Source organism: Rhinatrema bivittatum, chromosome 3, assembly GCF_901001135.1.
Source record: "Rhinatrema bivittatum chromosome 3, aRhiBiv1.1, whole genome shotgun sequence".
Classification (NCBI taxonomy): Eukaryota; Metazoa; Chordata; class Amphibia; order Gymnophiona; family Rhinatrematidae; genus Rhinatrema; species Rhinatrema bivittatum.
Genome location: NC_042617.1, coordinates 239,445,404 through 239,469,690, shown reverse-complemented (window position 1 = coordinate 239,469,690; position 24,287 = coordinate 239,445,404). Strand labels below are relative to the sequence as shown.

The following is a 24,287-nucleotide window of genomic DNA, read 5'->3' as shown; positions in this document are numbered from 1 at the left end:
AGTAACAACACACAACTGTAACCTACATGCACACCCAACTTTCAGAAACACAACTCTGTACTATTTCAACTCTTTACGACAAAATCCCACTGTCCTGTTTTTAGTCTCTTCCCTTGTTCTCCTTCTTTCTCTTGCTCTGCATAATGAGCATGAATTCATCAGAAATATAACAGGGCAAACAGGGGACACATGTTCCACTAATTTCACTTTCTCAACAGCACAATTAATTAGCCTTAAGCTATAGAACCTGGGATTTTTCACATCCTGAGGTGAAGTGAATTTCTGGTTTTTGTACTTCACTGCTCTTTCTTTGGGGAAATGATCAGAGTTTGACCTTCCAAACATCATGTTGAGAAAACATCAGATAAACGTCAGTAGGGTCAAAAATGAAGAGACCTGGTCTTTCTTCCTGCCTTTGATGGCATTAAACTTATTGAATTGAATATGATCCAGGGAATCAGTTATGTCTAAATTACTCATTTTAGTTACAAGCCTCCAAAACCAAGTATAGGGAAGAAGGCAGACAAGAGCATTTGTGACAACAGCAGACAGACATTATTAATCATGTTTTACAGTACTGGATAGTTTCATCATTTCTCATGCGGTTAAATAGCTCAGCCTGTCTCACAATGTACACCAGGTACAGTATATTAAAATGGCCAGATAAAACAGATCCTGCCATGTCTCAATCTGAAATGAATAATATACTCACCAGGCACAATCGTACGCCCAGAGCCATTCCCCAAAAAATTATGCTTTGTCACAAATTCCATCACACACTACGATAGTACATGTATAGCTCACTGGACTATTCAGATTCAAAGACATAACTTTCTGTTTACCAAAACACAGCCAACACACAGATATTCTGAGGCTTTGGCCTATGCAACAGTTATTGTATGTGTGTGTGAGTCGGGGGGCGGGGGGGGGGACCAGTCTCACCTCCATTTAGTAGCAAAAACAGAGAAGCTCCCTCCTAGAGGTATACCCTGGGGCAAGTGACTGACTAGTGGATCTCCCCAGCCCTTCCCCCTCCTCCCCAATATAAAAAGAAAGTTAGCAAGGCATCAGCGAGATGGAGAGAGGGAGAAAATGACAGAGAGAGAAAAGGAGGTGATAGAGAAGACTTAGTGACATATACTCGAGCACTTAAAAATTGAATGCACTTTTATTTACTCAAGGCATATATATTTTCAAGCAATAGATTACCAGAAATAAAGATATTTGCTGATGTTAACATTGTTAATACAATCAAAGGACTCTCTAAGCATTTAGAACTAGAAACCAGAAGGGCAATCTGAGCCACAAAAGTTTCAATGAGTTCACCAATTGTTTTGGCTTGAGTGAAGAGCACTTTTCTATGAGTTTTGAGGCATTAACAGACTGTGGTCCAGGCTTTGTTGTGCGTACAGTTCAGGGATAATATAAAGAGGGAAATGGTCAGATGCCAGTGCCCTTCAGAGTCAGGCCAGATTCCTCCCTGGGTCTCCTCCCTCCATGCTCCCTTCTCTCCCTAACCATGTCATCTCACATTGCTCTTTAAAAACCCTTACTGACACAAATAATCAGTTATCTGTATCCCTGGAACTCTTAAGGATGGATCACCACTACACCCTCCTGATAGTATCATACTGTCAGACTTCAGGACTCCGCATGAAGAGGAGAAGATCCTCCAATGAATTAGTCGATCCATGAGTTTATTAAATCTGATTCTTCCCAGATTCATCTCCAGTCTAAAACAAGAACTTGTACCATGGTATATCACCATAATAAATGCCATCTTATCTCAGGGTTCCTTACCAAGATCACTTAAAAAGGTGATCATCAAATCTATCTTGAAGAAGCCAATATAAGATCCTAAAATAATTGAAAACTATCAATCAGTCTTCAGCCCTCCCTATCTATCCAAATTAGTAGAAAAAGTGGATTATTTCAGTTCCTTGACTTCCTTGAAGAGGGCAACATACTACATCCTCCACCAATCTTTCTTCAGGAAAGGCCATGGATCTGAATCTGTCCTATTAGCTATCATTAAAAGCATTTACGTGAATGCAGACCAGTGTGTGATTCCCTCGTAGTCTTACTTGATTTCTCTGCTGCTTTTGGCACTGTCGATCACAAACTCCTGGACCAGCACATAGAATATATTGGCACTGCCCTCAAGTGACTTGAATCTTTCCTAATCAGCAGAACAAAATCTGTTTCATGGGCCACAGAACTTGGTCCTCTCTCTGATTCTTTTCAGTATCTATTTGCGTCAAATCTATGACCTTCAACACAGAACGCCAACTATTCACAGATGACATCCAACTCTGCATAAAAATTGGATCCAACCAAACGTTTCTCCTTTGCTAATCGCAATAACTGTTTTACAGCAGTAGCCAAAATGAAATCGAAATCAGAACTCCTCTAGTTAAGTCAACAAAGTCATCCCCTGTGATCACTACCGTCTCTGGGAGGAACTACCTTGCACTTCAAGGAATTTGTATGAAGCCTTGGTGTTCAACGATCAAAAGCTCATGATGAAATCCCACATCTTAAAAGGTAGTCAAAATCTCCTTTATGTACTTATACCAGATTCAATTGAGCAACTACCTCAACAAGCACAATTTAGCCACTGTAATTTATGAAATAATAACCATCAAAATCAACTACTGTAAGTCTCTATTCAATGGCATCACTCAATACAGCCCAAAATAGCAGAACACTGTGGCCAGAATTTTGGTAGGGGTCAAAGCTACAGACTTTATAAGGCCCATCTTACTGGCTTCCCGGCTGAAAGCAAGGCAAAGTTCAAAACGCTTTGTTTTGCCTTTTAATGTGTGAATAAACGGGTCCAAGGGTATCTCTCCAAACTTCTTGCCTCCTATACCTCCACTAGAGGACTCTGTTCCTCCCAATTGGCCCTTCTCCCCTTCTCCTCTCTGACTCCCATCAAACTGACCTATACTAGACTTTGTGCTTTCAGCACCTACAATCTGGAACAAGATACTGCTTCTCCTCCATCTTGAGCTGAACTACTTCACTTTCTGGAAAAAAAAAAAAAGCTGGTATGGTTGTTCAGTCAGGCCTTCCTCTAGTCTGCTTACTAGCAAAAATTAAAGAACTTAGAATGCCACTTAGAAAGGATATTTGATTCAACAATGATTGCTAATGACCTTGCAACTACCGACACTCTTATTTTGTACCTGTGGTTTAATTCTAATGTATCTGTAATGCACCTTGAAAGCACTCACTGAAAAGTGTGGAATACCACATTTTTAAAAAATAAAATATTATTTTGCCTCCTCTTCTAAATTCTAGTAACTCTCCCACTTCTACTCTCAGCACTGACAACCAACACCCATATGTTAAATTTATTTGTGTACTCTTTGGAAGCAAACAGGAGAGGCCAAGAAGAAAAAGAATTGATCATGATCAGTTTAGCATGCTAATGCTATTTAGCTTCCTGTTAGAAAGTAAATTGATCACTGCTATTTAGCCAATGCATTTTCAAATTACTGTGTACAATAATAGTATGAGCAGATTATCGGGGACTGTTTATGTTTTAATTATACATACATTAAATATTATTGCATCACTTGTTATGTATCATTTTAACATGTATTTTAAATTTCAACAACTGTTCTTAGCATGATTTTTAATGCATAGTCCCTTAACAGCTTTAGAAATTGATTGGCTCGCGTCAAGGAATGAAGACACTATGGGCCAGATTTAAGAATTTATCTTTTAGTATGAGCAATGGAAAGTTCTAACTAGTGTGAAATTTGTGCCTCAATCAATTACTACTTCAAAACTGCCCCAACTGATTTCCTAATGCACAGACATTTAAGGAGGGTTTGTTTACATAATCCTTTAAATAAATACAATCAGTTCTCTATGTGTATTCAAAATTCTATCCAAGGGCTATTCAATGCATATATTTTCACCTATTAGGGCAATTTTCAAAAAGCTATTTAACCAGGTAAAAAGGCTTGTCTGTAAATTCAAATTGCCCTCCCTTAAACAGGCTAAAGGAATGAACAGAATTCCACAATGCACATACATTTATCCATATTAGAACGATGCATTCCCAGAATATGTTTAGGTCAGAAGACAGAAATAATGCACATAGATTGCATTTCCAAATCTACGCACATTATTTTCCATGAAAAAAGAACCCTCTGGATAACTAAGTGCAAATATCTGGGGATATTTTGTACTCAATGGTGGTTTTTAAAGTGAAAGTAGGTGTGTCCTTTCACTTTGAAAACTGGTGCAAAGACTAGGGATGTGAATCGTGTGATCGATCGTATTAACGTTCGATTTTGGCTGGGGGGGGGGAATCAGATCGTCTTAGTTTTTTAGGTTAAAAAATCGTTTTATCGGGGGAGGGTGGGAAAACCGGCACACCAAAACAACCCTAAAACCCACCCCGACCCTTTAAAATAAATCCTCCACCCTCCCGAACCCCCCCAAAATGTTTTAAATTACCTGGGGTCCAGTGAGGGGGGTCCCGGCGCGATCTCCCGCTCTCTGGCCACAGCTGCGTTAAGAGAAATGGCGCCGGTGGCCCTTTGCCCTTACCATATGACAGGGCAAAGGTAGCGCCGGCGCAATTTTGGTTCCTGTGACCCGACGTCACGAGTGCAGGAGATCGCTTCTGGACCCCCAGGGACTTTTGGCCAGCTTGGGGGGGGGGCCTCCTGACCCCCACAAGACTTGCCAAAAGTCCAGCGGGGGTCCGGGAGCGACCTTCTGCACTCGGGCCGTATTTCCAATATTCAAAATGGCGCCGGCGCTACCTTTGCCCTCACTATGTCGACATAGTGAGGGCAAAGGTAGTGCCAGCGCCATTTTGCCCTCACTATGTCGACATAGTGAGGGCAAAGGTAGCGCCGGCGCCATTTTGAATATTGGCAATTCGGCCCGAGTGCAGAAGGTCGCTCCCGGACCCCCGCTGGACTTTTGGCAAGTCTTGTGAGGGTCAGGAGGCCCCCCCAAGCTGGCCAAAAGTCCCTGGGGGTCCAGCGGGGGTCCGGGAGCGATCTCCTGCACTCGTGACGTCAGGTCACAGGAACCAAAATGGCGCCAGCGCTACCTTTGCCCTGTCATATGGTAAGGGCAAAGGGCCACCGGCGCCATTTCTCTTAACGCAGCCGTGGCCCGAGAGTGGGAGATCACGCCGGGACCCCCCCACTGGACCCCAGGTAATTTAAAACATTTTGGGGGGGGGTTCGGGAGGGTGGGGGATTTCTTTTAAAGGGTCGGGTGGGTTTTAGGGTTGTTTTGGTGTGCCGGTTTTCCCGCCCTCCCCCGATTTACGATTTTTGACGATAAATCGGGGGAATTCTTATTGTATCGCGGCTCTAACGATTTTTGATGATTTAAAATATATCTGACGATTGTTTTAAATCGTCAAAAAACGATTCACATCCCTAGCAAAGACCATGGGTTAAAAGTACACATATGGGAGGTGAGGGAGAAGGGTTCACGAACCTGGAAAGAGCCGGATTCTGCCAAAAGTTTTGCCTTGAACTTGTTGCCTGTTGGGGGTGAGGAAGCGAGACCTGCCCTAACGCTGCTGAGCCGACTTCCGGATTGTGACATCAGTGGGGCCATAAAATTGGCCCGATGATGGTGCACAACTGCCGGTGGCGAGCATCGCCCAAGCTTCGCGTGCCTAAGGGGCATGCGGCTTAGTTTAGAACAACTTCCCTGGACTCTTCACCTCAAAGTGAGTATATTTTCTTATAGTAAAATTTCCTTCCCTTCTCAAACACTTTCATTTGGAGGATCAATTTGTTTCCTGCAAGGGAGGTAACTCAAGGAAGCTGTTGATATTGTTATATACTTAATTTCCTAAAACTAATATGCCCCATACAAAAATAAAGGACAGGGTTCGGATGGAAACCCCGACCACTCCGTTACCAGCCTTATCCCAAACAAATATTGATAACTTTTTGTGCAGACGGCAAGTTCATCCCTGAGTGGAATGTCCGCTACAATGGTAGGGAAGGAGCAAATACCTACCTCGCTGGACTTATTAACCTCTTTGAGTGCTGGGGCCCCCATAACACCTTCTCCTCTGCGTTTTGGGCAGCCAGCAGATTCGGAACCAATTACACAACCAAAGTTGCCGAGTGACTTGACTCCCCTCGGGAGGAATCTGTTGGAGATAACTGCAAACGCAAGTGTTTCTTGAACAGCTCGAACCTCAGAACATATATCTCAGCAAAAGTTGGACTTGAGTGAAAATAAAGAATTGGAACTAGATATTCTAGAACATTTAACAACTAGGAAAGAAGGCATGATGGCTATCCCAAACTTGGGAGTAGAAAGCTGCCATGAGGTTATAGTTGGCGCTGCTTCTACATTAACTGCTGTAAAAATGAAAGATGTAACTTTAGAGTCTGTATGGAAAGCTCTAATTTCCTTGGAATCATCCATAGTTAATTTGTCAAAAATCATGACAGATACACAGAATTATATCCGACAAATTGATCCCTTGTTAATAGTACATAATGACAAAATACAAAAATTGGAAAAGCAATTGTCTGAATTTCAAACTACACAGAATGTGCTGATTCAAGGAGAACTGACTAATTCCAGAAACAGAGAATTTAGAAAATGAAATAAGATCCAGGAACTTAAGAATATTGAATTTCCCTCATATAAGTTTAATTGCACCATTGGAACAATTCAAGAAATATCTAGTGGAAATATTACAAATGACCAGGGACCAGCTTCCTTCAATTGTTATTTTATATTAATACCGAGAAGAAAGAAGGGCAAGGAAATCAAGTTCCAAATCTAGATATTGGAAATCTTACAAACATTTTAGAACAGCCTTCTGAAGAGCAAATAGATTATAGTGGGACGTTGCTAGTTACTTTTCCATCTATGGTAGAGAGAGATTTAGTTCTAAAGCTGTTCCTTCGGAACAGAGAGAAATTGTATTTGGGTCATGTTATGGGCTTATCCAGACTTAACAAAGATTACTCAACAAAGGAGGAAAAGATGTATAACTATGTGTCAGGAAGCTAGGGATATTGAAGCTCAGATTATAATTCGGTACCCTTGAAAATGCATATTAAGATTAAATAATTTGAGATATTTTTTTTTTATCCACAGCAGTTAAGATTATTTCTTGATTCACATAGCCAAGTCAATCAAAGTACTAACTAAATCTTTTGTTATGAGAATAATATAAAGCTGTCCATCCCTTGATAATTTGATTTTTTTTTTTTAATTTTCCTCTGTATTAGCTCCTAGTAAATTGATTCTCCAAAAATGTCTTTATAACGAACCGCAAAAGTGTTTGGAAATAATGGAAACTGTTATTGTAATATGAAAATAATATTACTTATTTTATGGTTCATTTTAATGATATGCATTTATTGCTATCTAAGAAATGTTGAAAATGAATAAATAATAAATTTTTTTTAAAAAGTACACATATGAACTTTGCAGCAATACGGGAAGTTTGAAAATTGTCCCCAAAACTATGCTGATAATTGCAAACTGCACAGATGCCTTCATCCACAGACTTTGCACCAATTGTCAAAGGGAAAATACCTTTCAAAACTACCTAGGGACAAAGTATCCACCGAGATTTAAGCCTGCCTTTTTTCCTATAAAACAATGTGTGCAGTCTTGAAAATGCAAAACTATAGGTTTTGTTGCCTCCTCCAACCTAACCTCACTTTTCATCCTGCCCACTTTTCCTGAGGGTAAGAATATATGCATTCTTGATCCCTGCGTTTGTATTTACCTGTGTAGAGAAGAGGCAATTTTCAAACTGTCCTCTTACCCAGGCAAAACAGCAACTTTCAAACCTCATGGGGTGCCTGCAGGATTGTAGGGATTTTGTCCCCATGAGCCTGCAAGCATATTTTTAAAGGGAAACTCCCCCGCAGAGGGGGGGGGGGGTGGCATTTTTCAGTGGGGGCTTTTTCCACAGGTATAAAAAGAGTTTCCCCTGCATATATCAGCTGTCTGACACTTGGCCACTCTTTATGCGGGTAAAAATATTTGACAACTTGTATACAAATTTTACCTGCATTGTAGTGAAGGGGCTCCCAGGGTGGAGTTGGGTCAGGGTAGAAAACAACTTGTGTAGGATTGATTTTTCAAAACTATGTGCATTGTTTTGTTTGGGAAAAAGTATTTGCAGATCTCTGTGGGTACGTTTTCCTGGTCAGTTTTCAAAGCTATACTACATGAGTACTTTTGTTTGAAAACTGGTGCAGAGCCCACAGGTAAAAAGTAACCATGGCCTTTGCAACAATGCATAGAGTTTGGAAATTGTTCTCTTTGGGGTAACAGCCCACATACATTTTAATTCAAATACATGCATGCTTTACATCAGTTTTCAAAAGGAAACGTTATGGGCTGGATTTTAAGAGGTATGCGCGGGAGTAGATTTGTGCGCGCATCCCGGCACAAATCTACGCCCGATTTTATAACATGCGCACGCCGAGCCCTAGGGGAGCCCCGATGGCTTTCCCTGTTCTCTCCGAGGCCTGTTCCTTCTGAGGCCGCTGCGAAATCGAAGCGGCCTTGGAGGGAACTTTCCTTCCACCCTCCCTCCACCTTCCCCTCCCTTCCCCTACCTAACGCGCCCCCCAGCCCTACCTAAACCCCCCCTGACCTTTGTTTTTAAAGTTGCACCTACCGGCCGAGTGCCGGCGCACAATCCCCCAGCCTGGAGGCCCTACGGAGGCCTCTGGCCACGCCCCCGCCCTGCCCTGCCCTGCCCCTTTTTTCAAGCCCCGGTACATACTCGCGTCCCGGGGCTTGCACCCGTCGCCGGGTCTATGCATAAATCCAGCTGGATTTACACGCGCAGGGCTTTTAAAATCTGCCCCTATATGCATACTTTCTCTTTGAAAATGATCCCGCCATTTATACCTGCTAATTTGTACAGATTGTTTCTGAGAAAACATAAGCACATTTTTTGAAAATCTAAAAGTGCAAACCCCTCCCTAACCCACCTCCAGGTACACCTCTGTTCACTACAGGCAAAATTGCACAACTATAAGCTATATGCCTGTATCAATTGGGCAATTCTTAGCCATGTCTGCAAGTAAAGCACTATTTTACCCACAAAAATGCATTTGAAAGTTACCCTCTATGAGTAAAGCAGTACAAGTTTACAAAGCTTGATTTAATGAGTAAAGCAGTGCTTTACTCATGAAATTGGGCTTTATAAAGTTGCCTACCCAGTATGCAGGTGAAAATATGCATGCACAGCCTCCACCCATGTGCTTTTACCCTCATACTGCAGAACCATTGCTGGGAATGGGCTACAGAAGGACTCTAGCTTATTCACATAAGGGGCAATTTTAAAACATCTGCGTGTGTGTCCATGTGCGTGTGGTTCCCGGCGCACGCACATGAACGCGGTTATTTTATAACAGGTGCACGTCGGAGCACACATGTTATAAAATACAGTTCCCGCGCGCACATGTGCTCCGGATTTTAAAATCCGCATGTGCAGGCGGGTCAGGACTTACGGAAGCAGGGGGTGGGAATTTTAAAAAGCACCGCATGGCGACGCGGGTAGGCCTCCCCCAGTTCCCTCCCAGTCTACTCCAATTAAGGAGCGGATTGGGAGGGAACTTCCCTTTACCCCTTTACCCCTATCTAACCTTCCTACCTTTTCCCCTCTCCTCCCCAACCCCTAACCCCTACCTATCTACCCTATTTTTTTTTTAACTTACCTGCTCTTTTGGAGCAGAGGTAAGTTACATGTGCTGGCTGGCTGCCAGCATGCGCTTCCCCAGGTCAGGGCCTAATGGCCGCTGTCCTGGCGGGCCGCCGCCCTGCCCCACCTCTCCCTGCCCAGACCCCGCCCCCTTTTTGTTGGCCCAGCACTTCTGCGCTTACCGGAAGATACGAGCATGCCTGTGCCCTTTCCAAAATGTGCTCAGCGCGCGCAGGGCCCGGCCAGGCTTGTATCCACCGGTTTTTACGTGTACCGGGATTTTAAAATTTAGGTGATACTTTTCAATTTAAAAAAAGTGTGCGCATAAATTTGGCCAGGATAACTATCTGTCTGCAAAGAAGTTTTTGCAGGGTAATTTTCAAAGCAAAGGTACACGTACTTTTGCTTTGAAAATTAGTGCAAAGTTTGCGAATAAAACTAGCACAGACTTTACGCTCTTTGAAAAATCATCCCTATATGTCTTACTGTTTCAACTTTTTTGACTACAGTATAAAAAAACATCTCAGTCTGTGAACGGTCATGTGAGAACTCTGGTTCTGTGTCCTTAGGCTATAAATTAATTTTGACAGGTTACTGTATTTCTCTTTACATTAATGCTTAGTTTGGTGCACTGAAAACATATTCATTTAACAGATTAATTCTGCTTACACATAGGCCTGATTTACTAAGGCTTTATTCCCAATCTTTGCTTATAGAGAAGAACGTTTATTAATCCAGGCCCATAATTGATTTCAATCCTTGTCACAAAACTGACAGTTGCCAATTTTGTGGAAAGAATTAAAGGAACACTTGTAATTGGCCAACATGCAAGTGGGACATGGTGGATGACCTGCAACATGAATAATGCATTGAAATACAAAATTGCGTATCTTCAAAAGGAGCAAATAACTTCTTAACAAGAAGTTCTACACAATTTGGATCTTGGCATATTCTATTATTTTATTTATATGAACATTTGATAGTCTGCTTTCTGCCAGGTTTGCACTCAAAGTAGATTACAGAAATTAAGAATTAGGGATAACATGGTTAAAGAAGTTAGCACTGAGTGCCAGTTTATGCACAAAATGCGGGAAAAGCTTTAATATTCCTAATTATCTGGCTGGTGAAAGGCCTGGTTGAATAGAAATGCCTTGGCTTTTTTCCTGAAAGCGAGATAGTTTGGCTCTTGGAAGATGGGTAAAGGAACCTCATTCCAGAGCTTACTCTAGGGAACCGTATTTCCTTTCCCCGTGACTCTAGCCCCATGCTGGACCTAACGATGGACAATGAGTAGCTCCCTGAAGGCCTTAGCAGGGATTAAGGGACAGCTGGTAAGCAGCACCCAGAGGACATCCCAAACTAAAAATATCTATGTTTTTTCCCTCTCTACAGATGTATAATTCTATATTGTAGCACTATACACTCAAAAGGGTACATTTTAGTCTAGCCATCTTTTAGAGGCAACTATTCTCAAGTGATGCTTCAACTGGCTCAAGAAAATATAGATAAATGAAAAGGAAAAAATATATTTTGGTTAAGCATCCTGGAATAGGTTTGTATTTAATCTGCACCAACATATAACCTAACAAAGTTTTAGTTTCCATTATGTGATTTCCTGAAGTGTAAATTACTTGCCAGGCTATTGCTGCAGGTGTTCAGTTGTAATTGATCTGTTTTCCTCTTAAACAAGTGAATTCTGCTGCTTCCCAGAGTCTAATTAAAGAGAAAGCTTTTGCCTTACTCTGGATTTGCTCCTCAGAATTATTTCAGTAGGTAAATAACTGCAGTTATGTTTTTCTAAAGGTTAAATTATGTGAAAATAAGCACTCAAAATTTTACTGCGCACTAACAGAAATTATGTATACTATTTGCCATTTATTCATTCTGACAGGAAGATACTTTATCAAATGTTTATCAAAGAATATGCCCCAGGATTTTCAGTGGGAAAAACACTGGGGCAAAAAGGGGGGCAAAATGTTGATAAACAGTTCTCCATTTTTTTAAGCAAAGCTCTATGCACAACCATATTTGAGACTGAGTCTAACAATAACTTTAAAAGAGTTACAATTGGATCAGTTAGATTTTCTCCTGCTAAGCAGTGAATTATACTGAAAAGTTTTATATATATCTAGCTATATAAATATGTATATATCCACATATATATGTACACACAATTCACCAAAAGTATAAAGAGTTAAATGTGGGGATTGATATGGGACCAGTATACTAAAGCACATTAACAGTAATGCAAACATTAATGCATATGAAACACCTGCATCATCTACCACAAATAGTTAACACATGTTAACAGCACTGTTAATGCAAGCAAACTAGCTTGCATTAGCGTTCATGCAAAATCTATGCTAATGAGGCAACAGTATTCAAAAACAGGTCCTTGCCTATTAATGCAATGGAAAGGTATGTGCATTAAAACATGCAAAATGAAACGCAAACACAATGGGCCGGATTTTCGAAAGGTTATGCGCGCCGGGCCTATTTTCAAAAGGCCCGGAGACATGCGTAAAGCCCCGGGGCTTGCAAAAAGGGGCGGGGAGAGGACAGGGTGGTCTGGGGGCGGGGCAGGGTGGGGCAGGTCAGAGGCTCCCAGCACAGCAGCCATTTGCCGCTATGCCGGAGATCGCGCACCGGCAACTTACTTCAGCCCCAGGGCTGAAGCAAGTTTTGAAATAAAAGAAAAAAAAATAAAAAGGTGGGGGGGGGAAGGGCGGGGGAGGTAGGGAAGGGAAGATGGGGTGGAGGGTAGGGAATTTCCTTCCGAGGCCGCTCCGATTTCGGAGCGGCCTGGGAGGGAACGGGGAAGACAGCATGGTTCGGCGCAGGCTCAGCGCGTGCAAGGTGCACAATTGTGCACCCCCTTGCATGCGCTGACCACTGATTTTATAATATGCGCATGCCTGTGCGCGCATGTTATAAAATCGGGCATACATGTGTGCAAGCCGGGTAGTGCGTGCACACGTATGCCTGCACATACGTCTGAAAATCTACCCCATTAATTCTAAAAACTTAACTACATGTGTAGTTACATTTTTGTAGTACTATCTGCATTAAATCACATACTTTACTGTCTGTGGAAACATGTGCTTCATTTGCATGTTATTAGCATTGGCTGTAAAATACTATATTTAAAGGCATTAATGGCCAATGTTAATGCAGTTTAGTTCATCTCCCCATATACCTGGAGGTTCATATCCTTTAAAGAATACAAATGTTTTTGTAATGTTATCACTGTGATTCAGAGACTATTACCCCGGTTCCTAACATGATTTTAACACGAAAGCTTGCATTTTATAGGTATCATTATAAAATTGCATTGAATGATTATTCAATTAGTTTTTACATCTAATTTGCACATCACACATGTATCATAAGAAATATTTTAGGTATTTATATCAAATTGATTACATTCCATTGATATATTAAATGTAGCCTCTAATCAGCCACTTAATATTGCCTCTACATACCTAAGGTAGAAAAGCAAGCTGCCTCATGAAATACTTATCAATTACAATTAGCATCTCATTCTCAAATTATAAACTACAGTATACATGTGTATATTAATCTATAAATAAAAACACGTTTTGATTTTTATAAAATTACGTGCAACACTAAATAGTAGTTAGTTTGAAGAATAAAATCAGATTCCTTTTAGATATTCTGGGATGTAGACTAGTGAACACTGGGGAGTCGTCTGAAGGCTCTGTATTTACTTGGATGATAGCATCAAACTGAGCTTAAATAGGTTTTATAAGGTAGAAAAGCAAGAGACATGAAATAGCATTTGGAAAATGATCTAGTAACACATTTTAGGATTGCAATTCAATATTAGTCATCATTTCCTAAATGTCTATGTCTCACATGCAAAGTGCTAGAGAATCGCAGCAATGGAAGACATATTTTCATTCTATCTTGCTGCAAAGAAATAATGTATCAGAGAAAGAGTTACCCATATTCACTCTTCTACTCATGAGCAGCTATGAACGTGGATATCTTGTAATAATCAGCACATATTTCTTTTTAATATTATTTTTAATGAAATATAATATTAATTATCCAGTGACCCACTGCAGCTGAAGCTGCTGAAATAATTGTGCATCCCTGTGTAAAGAAAGAGCCTTGTATATTGAAATAAGGTATTTTTGTTGAATACAAAAATAATTAACCTCTAATTGCAAAGGTATTCAGAAATTATTCCTAAACATTTGCTACAATGAACAGCAAAACAACGGTTATTCTGAATGTAAACATGCATTAAATGCACAGTATGTCTGGTACAATAAAAGGCATATACAGCTATGCCTATCGATTAGTGAGGGGATTGTTTTTTGGAGGGAGGTTTACATAAAATAATATATTTTAATAAATGTACTTACACAATTTCATCATTCTGGAATTCCAGTTCTCCACAAGTATCCTCAAAATCTTCGCCTCCTCCTCTGGCTGTACCTTCAACAGTTTTGTAGGGCACAATAACAGTTCCTCGAGCTCCAGATGTTCTTAGTACTTTCACTTCCATGGCACCAATGCTTTCACTCACATGTGTCACTGATTCCTCAAAGGTAAATATGCCGGCATGATCATCATCAAAGATGGTCACTGTGGCTGTGCAGGGTGATCCAAGGCAAGCAAGTGTTGCAACATGGTTGGCTTCAGAGTTGACTTCTGGTCCTTCAGAGTTCACTTTGATATTACTTAGATGAACCATAAAGTTCTCATCTTCTTCAAAAATGTCATCATCAATAATGCCAACCCGGATTTCTTTCTGTGTTTCCCCTGGCTTGAAGATCACAGTCCCTTCAGTGAACTCATAATCAGACCCTGCATTCGCTGTGCCATCCTCTGTTCTAAAGTCCACAAACACAGTGTTGCCTAAATCACCGCCACGGCGAACAATAGTCAAAGCCACAGTCCCACAGTTCTCAAGACACTGATATGTACCCTGTTCAAAATATATCTTACTGACTGGTTCATTTTCAACCACATCAACATTTACTTCATGCATGCTGACAGCTTTCCTTGCCTGATCTGCTGCATGCCTTTTTAAAATATTGCCAGCACCAGTCATGAGCCGAGTTGCCTGGATGCGATAAAATGCTCGACTCTTTTGTTGTTGACTCAGTACCTGATAATTTGCTAGTTCTATCAGTTGCTCCATTTCCTTGTCAGGGTGTTTCTGTTTTAATTCCTTCAAGATTCTAGCCATTTCTCTCCTTGCTTCTTCATCATCCTGATCTTTCTCATCTATTTCCAGAACGAGAGAACCATCTAAGAAGTTTTCAGTGTGCGAGTTGACCACCTTTCCATCCATTTCAATATCAGCCTTGGATGAAGGTCTGTCTCCTTCTGTTTCTATGATCATTCCTCTTTGTTTGCCAGCCCTATACCTCTTGTAGACGTACTTGTAAAACAAAAGCCTTCTGTCTGCAATCCATGCAAACACCACACAGATAGGGAAAAAGAAAAAAGTAAGCAAACTTTCCCAAACCTCCACAACACCAGGGGAGATGACAGATAAAATTAGATAAAGCCAAGTGTAAGCAAAGATGCTCCATGCTGCTGTGACAAAGAATACTCGTAAGTGCTTGATCTTTCTTATTTCTCCATCAGGAACCACATAGACACAAATTGCTATGATAATAAACATATTGAATGCAGCACTTCCCACAATAGTGCTAGGACCAAGGTCTCCAGCTTGGAAACCATGACCACATACTTCAATAACAGAGAGGAGAATCTCAGGTGCTGATGATCCCAAAGCCATCAAAGTTAAGTTGGAAACAGTCTCATTCCATAATCTCACTGTTGCCTTGGTTGTCTCACCATTGGGCTTCTTGATGGTTATTTCCCTTTCTTGAGAAGTAATTACTTCTATAGAAGACATAAAACGATCAGCTATGATAGACACTCCTAAGAACATGTAGACCATGGCCACAAAATATACAGTAGCTCTTGCAATTTTATCGCCATAAGAAGGATTTTGTGGTTCCCATATTGGCAACATAACACCTTCCTTGCAATAATATGAACCGGTACATTCATCAGTGTCATTTCCAGAGCTTTCTTCGCCAGTGCTTTCAGCATTTATTTGGCCTACATGGGTCAGCAAGAGAACTACAAGAGCTAACATGTGAAACCCAGCAGGAAAGCTAGATGAAATTCCTGATCTCACCATGATAGCAATGACAGACCAGTTTCCAAATGTCTTCCAACCTGCAAGTACAATAATTGAAAAAATATGTTAGCCATGTCAGACTATAAATAACTGTAATATAATCTCTAAATTCTTTATACTTTACACAATAAAAACTACAGAACAGTTTAGTGAGCATCCACAAGAACAGATGAACAGGCAACAACCAAAAGAAATCTTCAGTCTGGGGAAAACTGGAATTAGTCGAATTCCAGACACAAGTGTTATTATGATAATATGCATTTCATTTAAAAATTGACCAATCAATGAAGGCACTGCACTTGTGTAACATTATTACAACTTGCGATCACATGGAAAAGCTCTTTTATAAATGTAAAAATGTCAAACTGCATTTGTGGCTACAAAATGTAACCCATCAATTTCCGTTTATAACAGATTAATTGCTAAAGAGACACTAGAGACTTGATCAGCTCTTTTAACAATTTAATTGAAAGATTTTTATAGTGCAACCCTCTCACAATGAAGTACTCTTCAATAAAAAAAAAATATATGATCAAATGTATGTAATCAAATGTATTAACCAAATGTATTAACCAGGAAAATCAGACAGCTTGGGGTAAATTTTGAAAGCCTTCATTGGGAAATATGCTGGCAAAATCGGGAGTTACACATGGCTGGATCAGTGTAAGTGGATTTTTAGCCAAATAAAAGCATCTGCATACTTTCACAACATTCATGATTTTAGTTACAGTAAAAAGAGGCATTCCCAAGGATGCAACTTGGAGGGTGAAAACAAAAAACTATATACATGCATCATTTCCACCGGAGATGAGTTAAAGTACACACATACTTTACTTTTTATTCTCATAACTGCCTGATCTTGTAACATAAACACTGTGGGTAGAATGAGGCCAATAATAAAAACGAATGATCTAGCTAAACTGGGTTTTAGTCAGGTAAGTCTTAGCTAATCTAACTTCCTCCTCCTTACCCTGCTAGATTTGTGTCGGGAAAATCACCGCCCACAGAAATGTGACCGGGTAAAAACGGGGCCAAGTTAGGGTATCCACAGGGCAGAAATAGCTGTTCCAAATCTATCTGCTCAGAACTTATGCAGGTACATTTAGCAAAATAGTTTTGCCAAATAAGTACAGCTGAATATCTGGATAAAGATAACGGGATAACACAGTAACATAGTATTGATGACAGAAAATAACCAAATGGTCCATCAAGTCTGCTCTACAAGCTTCTTATAGAAATGACAGTTGCTCTGTACAGAAATGTATCTGGTTATCCATCCCACTCAGCAGGTTCTTGAATATTGACCCCCTTTGTGTTTGAAGATAAGGTTGGGTTGTACGCGCATACTTTGTCAGGTGGCAAAGGAGATAAAAGTGACTTGCCCAAGGCCACATGATCCCTGGCAAATATGAATCTCAGAATGCAGGTCTTCCCTTGAACCATAATAGATTTTTCAAAACATCCGGCCACTTATCTGCCCTGCCTTTATCCATATCAAAAAGGCAATTTCCTATCTGAGACCACATGATGAAACAGAAAACATGCCAGATATATTTTGCAGGAAATAAAGATCATGAGAAGACATGTATTTCACCTGTATCTCACTTTAATATGATATAGGTGTGGGTCTGGGGGGGGGGGGTATATTTATTAAAACAGGAACAAAGACGTAGTTTATAGGATTTGTCTACCCATACGGCATGCTCTTTCTACCAGCCTTTGGCCATAACAGGGCTCAGGATAAATTCACTCTCAGGAAAGTCATAATAACACAGTTCACTAAAACCACTTTATATTTAAAATCTCTACATGATAATAAAATAGGTTTGAGCCATGAGATCATTTGCCAGACTCGAAGAGAGGTGAGAAATGAGAATATCAGTGTATATACAAAAAAGTTAATGAATGGAAAATGATAACACCAACTTGGAAAGATGTGAATATGAAATTAAAATATGAGAATGTCAAGTAGCAGGAAGATCCAGCTCCCAAGTAATACTTTCAGTCTTTCATTCTGTTCTCTCTACAGTTTCAACTTTCCCTATGAAAACTACTACTTTCTATCTGTATTTCTTGTGCAGCTGCCAATATTTATTTCCTTGTCAAACACAGTCCAGGAATGTATCAGTTAGCATAGTACATCAAATGTTATTATATTTTCTATTTATCATTTCTTTTTCAATTTCTCAGTTGACACCCTGAGGATGATGCAACATGTTTAATGTGGAGGTCTAGCATACATGATCTTACATATATAAAAAATATTCAGTGACACATATTATACTAGATACAACACAGACAATATTGGGGAGATTGTAAGTGTGAAGGGAGGGACAAAAATTGCACTTGCCTTTCCCCAAATATTTTCTTGACTTTGGGCTTTTGGCCCCCCAATTTATCCAGCACTAGTCCAGCCTCACTTTCCCCTCTGCCATTCATCTTTGCAGCCTCAGAGGGATAGCAGAGGCTGCATGAGATAACTGCCTCCTCCTATCAAGCTGTGAGCTAATTTCTTACCTAGTATTGTTTGCAAGAGGTTGCTGTGGGATGAGGAAATGAAAGGATAAGCTGGGCATAAAATGGAAGGAGTTGGAAAGAGGGCAATGAACTGGGGATAGAGAGGGTGAGAAACTTGAAGATGGCTGGGAGAGTATGAGCTCAGGATGAATGAGCTGTGTGAGTTTGAGATGGGGAAGAATGAGATGGAGATAGAGGTTGTGCATGGGTGCATGTCAGGAGATTCAATAAACTGCAGATGAAAGAGGAAAATAAGCTGGAGGTAAAGGAAGCAGGGTGACATGACAGAAAATTTGAGTGATTTGAAGATGGAAGGCAAGGATGAGCGGGACTGAAAGCCATGAATGGAGACAGTAAGATGAAGAATAGAGGGGTAAGATAGGAATGTGCAGGGTTGAGTGAACTGGATAAGGAGGAAGTAAAATGAGATGGGAATAGGGATGTGAAAAGGGGAAGAGTGATGGGACTGCTGGCAAGTCTGACAGAAACACGCTCAGTGTTTCTGTCAGACTTGCACAAGGACTCAAACAAAGGAGTTGGAAAAATCTATGAAGTAAGAACCATAAAATATGGAAAAGAATGATCAAATGGGGTACAAAATGATAACAATAAAGATGAGGGAAGTCAAAGGAGTAAAGCCAAAGAAGGACTAGAGAGACTGAGAAATCAGATTGTATTGTGTACAGTTATGATATTTACATAGGTGTAATATATTTTATTTGCCATTTTTAGGAATTGTTATATCACTGTTTTTGACTTAGGTTTTAATGTTACTGATGTTTATTTATTGTTGTATTTATATAGTTGTATACTGTTTTGATATGTTTAAAGGCATTGCAGTAAATCAAATCAATAAAACTAAATTAAACTACAAATTTAGGAGGAAAAGATAAGGGGAATAGAGAATGACAGAGAAAATGTGTCATACAAAAAGAGAGATTGAAGAAGAAACAGAAAGGGCAGTAGCAGAGACTGTGACCCAAACAAATTGCAAACTTTAGTACATATACCCCCTCCCCCATGTTACAGATTAGGCTTCCAAATACCTAGGAGGCCAACTTCAGTCACTGTCCAGATAGCAAAGTTATGCAGCTAACTTATAATAATGAGACTGCACTATTGAATATACAGGTTCATTCATGAAAATTCATTAAGGCTTTATAGTGGGCGTTAGGGCCTGCAATAATGCCATAACACATGAGTTGTTTATTGCATTGCGAGATGCGTATGCAAATTTTTAAATTTTAGTCAAAGGGGAGGAGTTTGGGAGGGGTTTACAAAAATGACGAACATTTAACATTGCATACAGTAGCATAACACAGAGAGAGAGTCTCTGGGGTGCACAGATATTAGTCATCTATTTATACCACTATAGGAGCATCATCTAGTAACTCGAGGTGAGGTTTTGTTGGTGGTCTAGGGTTTGGGGGGCAGTTTTACATGCACAGTGAGACATAGAACAGCACAGTACACAACAGTGAAGATTTGATATGATTTGGAATGAGGAAAGGTACACATAGATGAGATTTCTACAATGTACTCTTGCCCTAGCTTAAGAGCACCCAGGTAGAGAGTGCATTAAGCTAGAGTTACTAGTTGTCCCTCCTACAGTGATATAGTTGACTTATATGAGAGTAGGGATGTGAATCGTTTTTTGACGATTTAAAATATCGTCCGATATATTTTAAATCGTCAAAAATCGTTAGAAGCGCGATACGATAGGAATTCCCCCGATTTATCGTCAAAAATCGTAAATCGGGGGAAGGGGGAGGGGAAGGGGGAGGGCGGAAAAACCGGCACACTAAAACAACCCTAAAACCCACCCCGACCCTTTAAAATAAATCCCCCACCCTCCCGAACCCCCCCAAAATGCCTTAAATTACCTGGGGTCCAGAGCGGGGGTCCCGGTGTGATCTTTTACTCTCGGGCCTGTGGTGCGTTGTAGAAATGGCGCCGGCGCTACCTTTGCCCTGTCATATGACAGGGCAAAGGTAGCGCCGGCGCCATTTTGTTTTTTGTCCCCCGACGTCAGGAGCGTAGGCGATCGCTCCCGGACCCCCGCTGGACCCCCAGGGACTTTTGGCCAGCTTGGGGGGGCCTCCTGACCCCCAAAAGACTTGCCAAAAGTCCAGCGGGGGTCCGGGAGCGACCTCCTGCACTCGAATCGTTTTGCCGTACAAAATGGCGCCGGCCATACGACCTCCTGCAGTCGAATCGTGTTGCCGTACGGCCGGCACCATTTTGCGCAAAATGGCGCCGGCCGTACGGCAAAACGATTCGAGTGCAGGAGGTCGCTCCCGGACCCCCGCTGGACTTTTGGCAAGTCTTGTGGGGATCAGGAGGCCCCCCCAAGCTGGCCAAAAGTCCCTGGGGGTCCGGGAGCAATCTCCTACGCTCCTGACGTCGGGGGACAAAAAACAAAATGGTGCCGGCACTACCTTTGACCTGTCATATGACAGGGCAATGGTAGCGCCGGCGCCATTTCTACAACGCACCGCAGGCCCGAGAGTAGAAGATCACACCGGGACCCCCGCGCTGGACCCCAGGTAATTTAAGGCATTTTGGGGGGTTCGGGAGGGTGGGGGATTTATTTTAAAGGGTCGGGGTGGGTTTTAGGGATGTTTTAGTGTGCCGGTTTTCCCGCCCTCCCCCGATTTACACGATATTTACAAAAACAAAACCGCGACGATCCGATTCCCTCCCCCCCCCAGCCGAAATCGATCGTTAAGACGATCGATCACACGATTCACATCTCTATATGAGAGCCTTATAAGGAGTCTCTCTCTCACACAGACTTAGCAGATAAGTTATCAAGATATGTAACTCCTCCCCTGAGTTATCCAGCAGGTATCTGGCATCTAAATGACTCTGAATATGGATCTTTTGGGTTCTACCACTAAAAGAGCACCAATTTTACAGCATGAGGGGATGGGGCAAGAGAGTGGCTCTCTCCAATTACTATTACTTACTCCCTATAATCCAGTGGAGGCCTTCTCAGCCACAAATCCCACTACAATCTATGCCTGACAGATATCACAGTTTGAAAAAATGGTTTGGATCCCTATCACGGCAACATTAAGTGGTTTGGTATGCACAGGATTTGACCCTTTTACATTTTTTTTTCAAATTGCTTTTCTTCTAAATGTTTTCTCTTAAAGGGCAATTTTCAGACTGGGCGCACAAGTGCAAAGTCTATGGTTACTCTTCACCTGCGCACTTTACACCAACTCTGAAAGGGAAAAACTCTTCCTTTGAAATCTGCCTAAGAAAAAAGTGCAAACACAAATTTGCATCTCTTTGCGCCATTCATTTTTGTGAGTAAATTTATACATGTATGCTTGAAAATTCAAATAAATGTGTGGTAGTACAAACTCCTCCCCAACGCTGCCCCTGGGAATGCCCCTCCCCCTACTGCAGGCAAAGTTATTGCTACCAGAATTCTTACTGGATTGTGTTGATAACAAGCACATTACTCTGATTCTCTTTGCACTCCCTCGGTTGCCAACTGAATGGAGCAGTGGCGTAGCCACGGGTGGGCCTGGGTGGGCAGGTGCCCACCCAACTTAGACCCAGGCCCACCCAACTAGCACCGGAACTGCAAGGCTGTCGCGGGATCCCATCCCCGCGACAGCGAACAAGAGAACCCACGCCTTGCGCGCCATCACGGCGCACATGGGGAAGCGCTGCTGCGGCCGTATGGCCAACCGGTCTTCCTGTTGAGGGGGGGGGAGCAGAAGCGCCGCGGGCAGCTTCCGCTTCCTCCCCACAATGCAGGAAGATCAGCTGCCTCTCCTGCTGCCACCCGTTCTCCTGCTATCTTCGGGCCCGCCGAACTTCCTGTTTGGGGGAGCGGAAGCGCTGCGCACAGCTTCCGCTTTCTCCCCCAGAGCAGGAAGATCAGCTGCCTCTCCTGCTGCCACCGGTCTCCTGCTATCTTCTTCGGGCGTCGGGCCGTACGGTCCGCCGATCTTCCTGCTTGGGGGGGGGAGGAAGCGGACGTTGTGCGCTGCGCTTCCGCTCCCCCCCCCCCCCCGACAGGAAGTTCGGCGGGCAGTACGGCCCGACGCCCGAAGATAGCAGGAGGCCGGTGGCAGCAGGAGAGGCAGCTGATCTTCCTGCTCTGGGGGAGAAAGCGGAAGCTGTGCACGTGCTTGAATGTGTATGTGTGGATGAGAATGGGAGTGTGTGTGGGTGAAAACTGGAGCCTGGGTGTGTATGTGGGTGAGAATGGAAGCTTGAATATGTGGGTGAATGGGAGCTCGAATGTGTGTATGTGTGGTTGAGAATGGGAGCCTGGGTTTGTGGGTGGGTGAGAATGGGAGCTTGAATGTGTGTATATATGGGTGAGAATGAGAGCCTGGGTTTGTGTGGGTGGGTGAGAATGGAAGCTTGAATATGTGGATAAGAATGGGTGCTTGAATGTGTGTATGTGTGGGTGAGAATAGTACCTTAAATGTGTATATGTATGGATGAGAATGGGAGCTTGAATATGTGTGGGTGAGACTGGGAGCATGGGTTTGTGGGTGAGAATGGGAGTCTGGGTTTATGTGTGTGGGTGAGAATGGGTGCCTGGATGTGCGTCTGTGTGTGCATAAGAATATAAGCCTGGGGAGGGGTGGGAAAGTGAGAACTTGAATGTGAGCTTGTGGGGGGGGGTGGGGGGGGGGGGAGAGCATATGAGAGTGACAGCTTGAGTGTGTGAGAGGGAGTCTGTGAGAGAAAGCGTGTATGTGTGTGTGTGTGTGTGTGTGTGTGTGTGTGTGGAAGGGAAGAAGACAGTAATAGAAGAAAGACACTGAAAAGGAATTAGGAAATGAGCTATAAGGGAAAAAATGGGAAAAAGAGACCAGGACCAACTGATTAGAAAAATACAAAGATCAGACAACAAAGGTAAAAATATATATCTATATTTTGAGATGTTAGCAATTTAAATGTAAGCAACACAACCGCTCTCTCAAAATTTATGGACAGGTAGGAGCCGTGTATAAAATCGTAATAATAAGAAGGCTAAAGTACCACAAATCACCGTGAATTATGTTTGTATCATTAAGTAAACCTCATACTTAGGCGTAGATGTGAATGCTATGCTGCATAATTTGGCATTATTTATCAGTAAAAAAACAACTAGTAGACCTGCATGCCTACAGCCCACCCATGTTAACCTTGTGCCCACCCAAAAAATCAATTCTGGCTACGCCACTGGAATGGAGAATACAGTTTAAAGGATTGGCCTTAGTTCATTAACCCCTGAAAAGTGAGGTACCACAATGTATTCATTCAATGTTGAAGATCTACAGGCTGGAAGAAGCTTAAGGTCTGTTGGGCGTTGTTTATTGGATGTGTCTACATTTTGCTCAGTAAGCCTGGCAGAATTGCGCAAGAGCCTTGAAGTCTGTTTTATGCTCTATTTTTACTGTTTTATGTATTAATGCTCTGATTTTATTGATTTAGGTATTTTTTAGAGTTTATTCAGTGGCTTATTTTAGGAGAAAGGAGGAGGAGTGAACAGGAGTTTTTGATGTATTTTAGGATTATTTTATTAAATGTTGCTATTGATTGTAATCTTTTAAATTCTATATGTATCTTATGTTTTACCTGATTGCTTTACTGTTTATAATGTATTTACTGTTGTGAACCGTTGCGATGGAACATGAGTGGCGGTATATAAGACCCAATAAATAAATAAATAAAATAAATAGAAGTAGCTGGTCCCATACTATGGAATCAGCTGCCTGATGTTTGAAGACAGTTAGGAAGGTACCCTGAAAACATATATACTGTATTTGGTAAGGTATTTAGTGAAAATGTTATAATTGCTGTGTTGTCAGCCTTCATTGCCAAATTACATTGAGTATCTATGGTGTGTAAGCCAGTAGGTTGAGAAGGTGTAGC

General features: G+C 41.7%; 1 protein-coding gene across 6 annotated transcripts in view; it reads right to left on the bottom strand.

Annotated features, from left to right (window-relative positions):
- SLC8A1 (solute carrier family 8 member A1) overlaps positions 1 to 24,287 on the bottom strand; it is a 1,139,344-nt gene that overhangs the window by 841,375 nt on the left and 273,682 nt on the right. For all 6 annotated transcript variants that reach the window (XM_029594343.1, XM_029594342.1, XM_029594340.1 and 3 more), the window contains one exon: positions 14,080 to 15,916. In XM_029594343.1, coding sequence (XP_029450203.1) covers positions 14,080 to 15,916 — 1,837 coding nt within the window. The remainder of the gene's footprint in view (positions 1 to 14,079; positions 15,917 to 24,287) is intronic.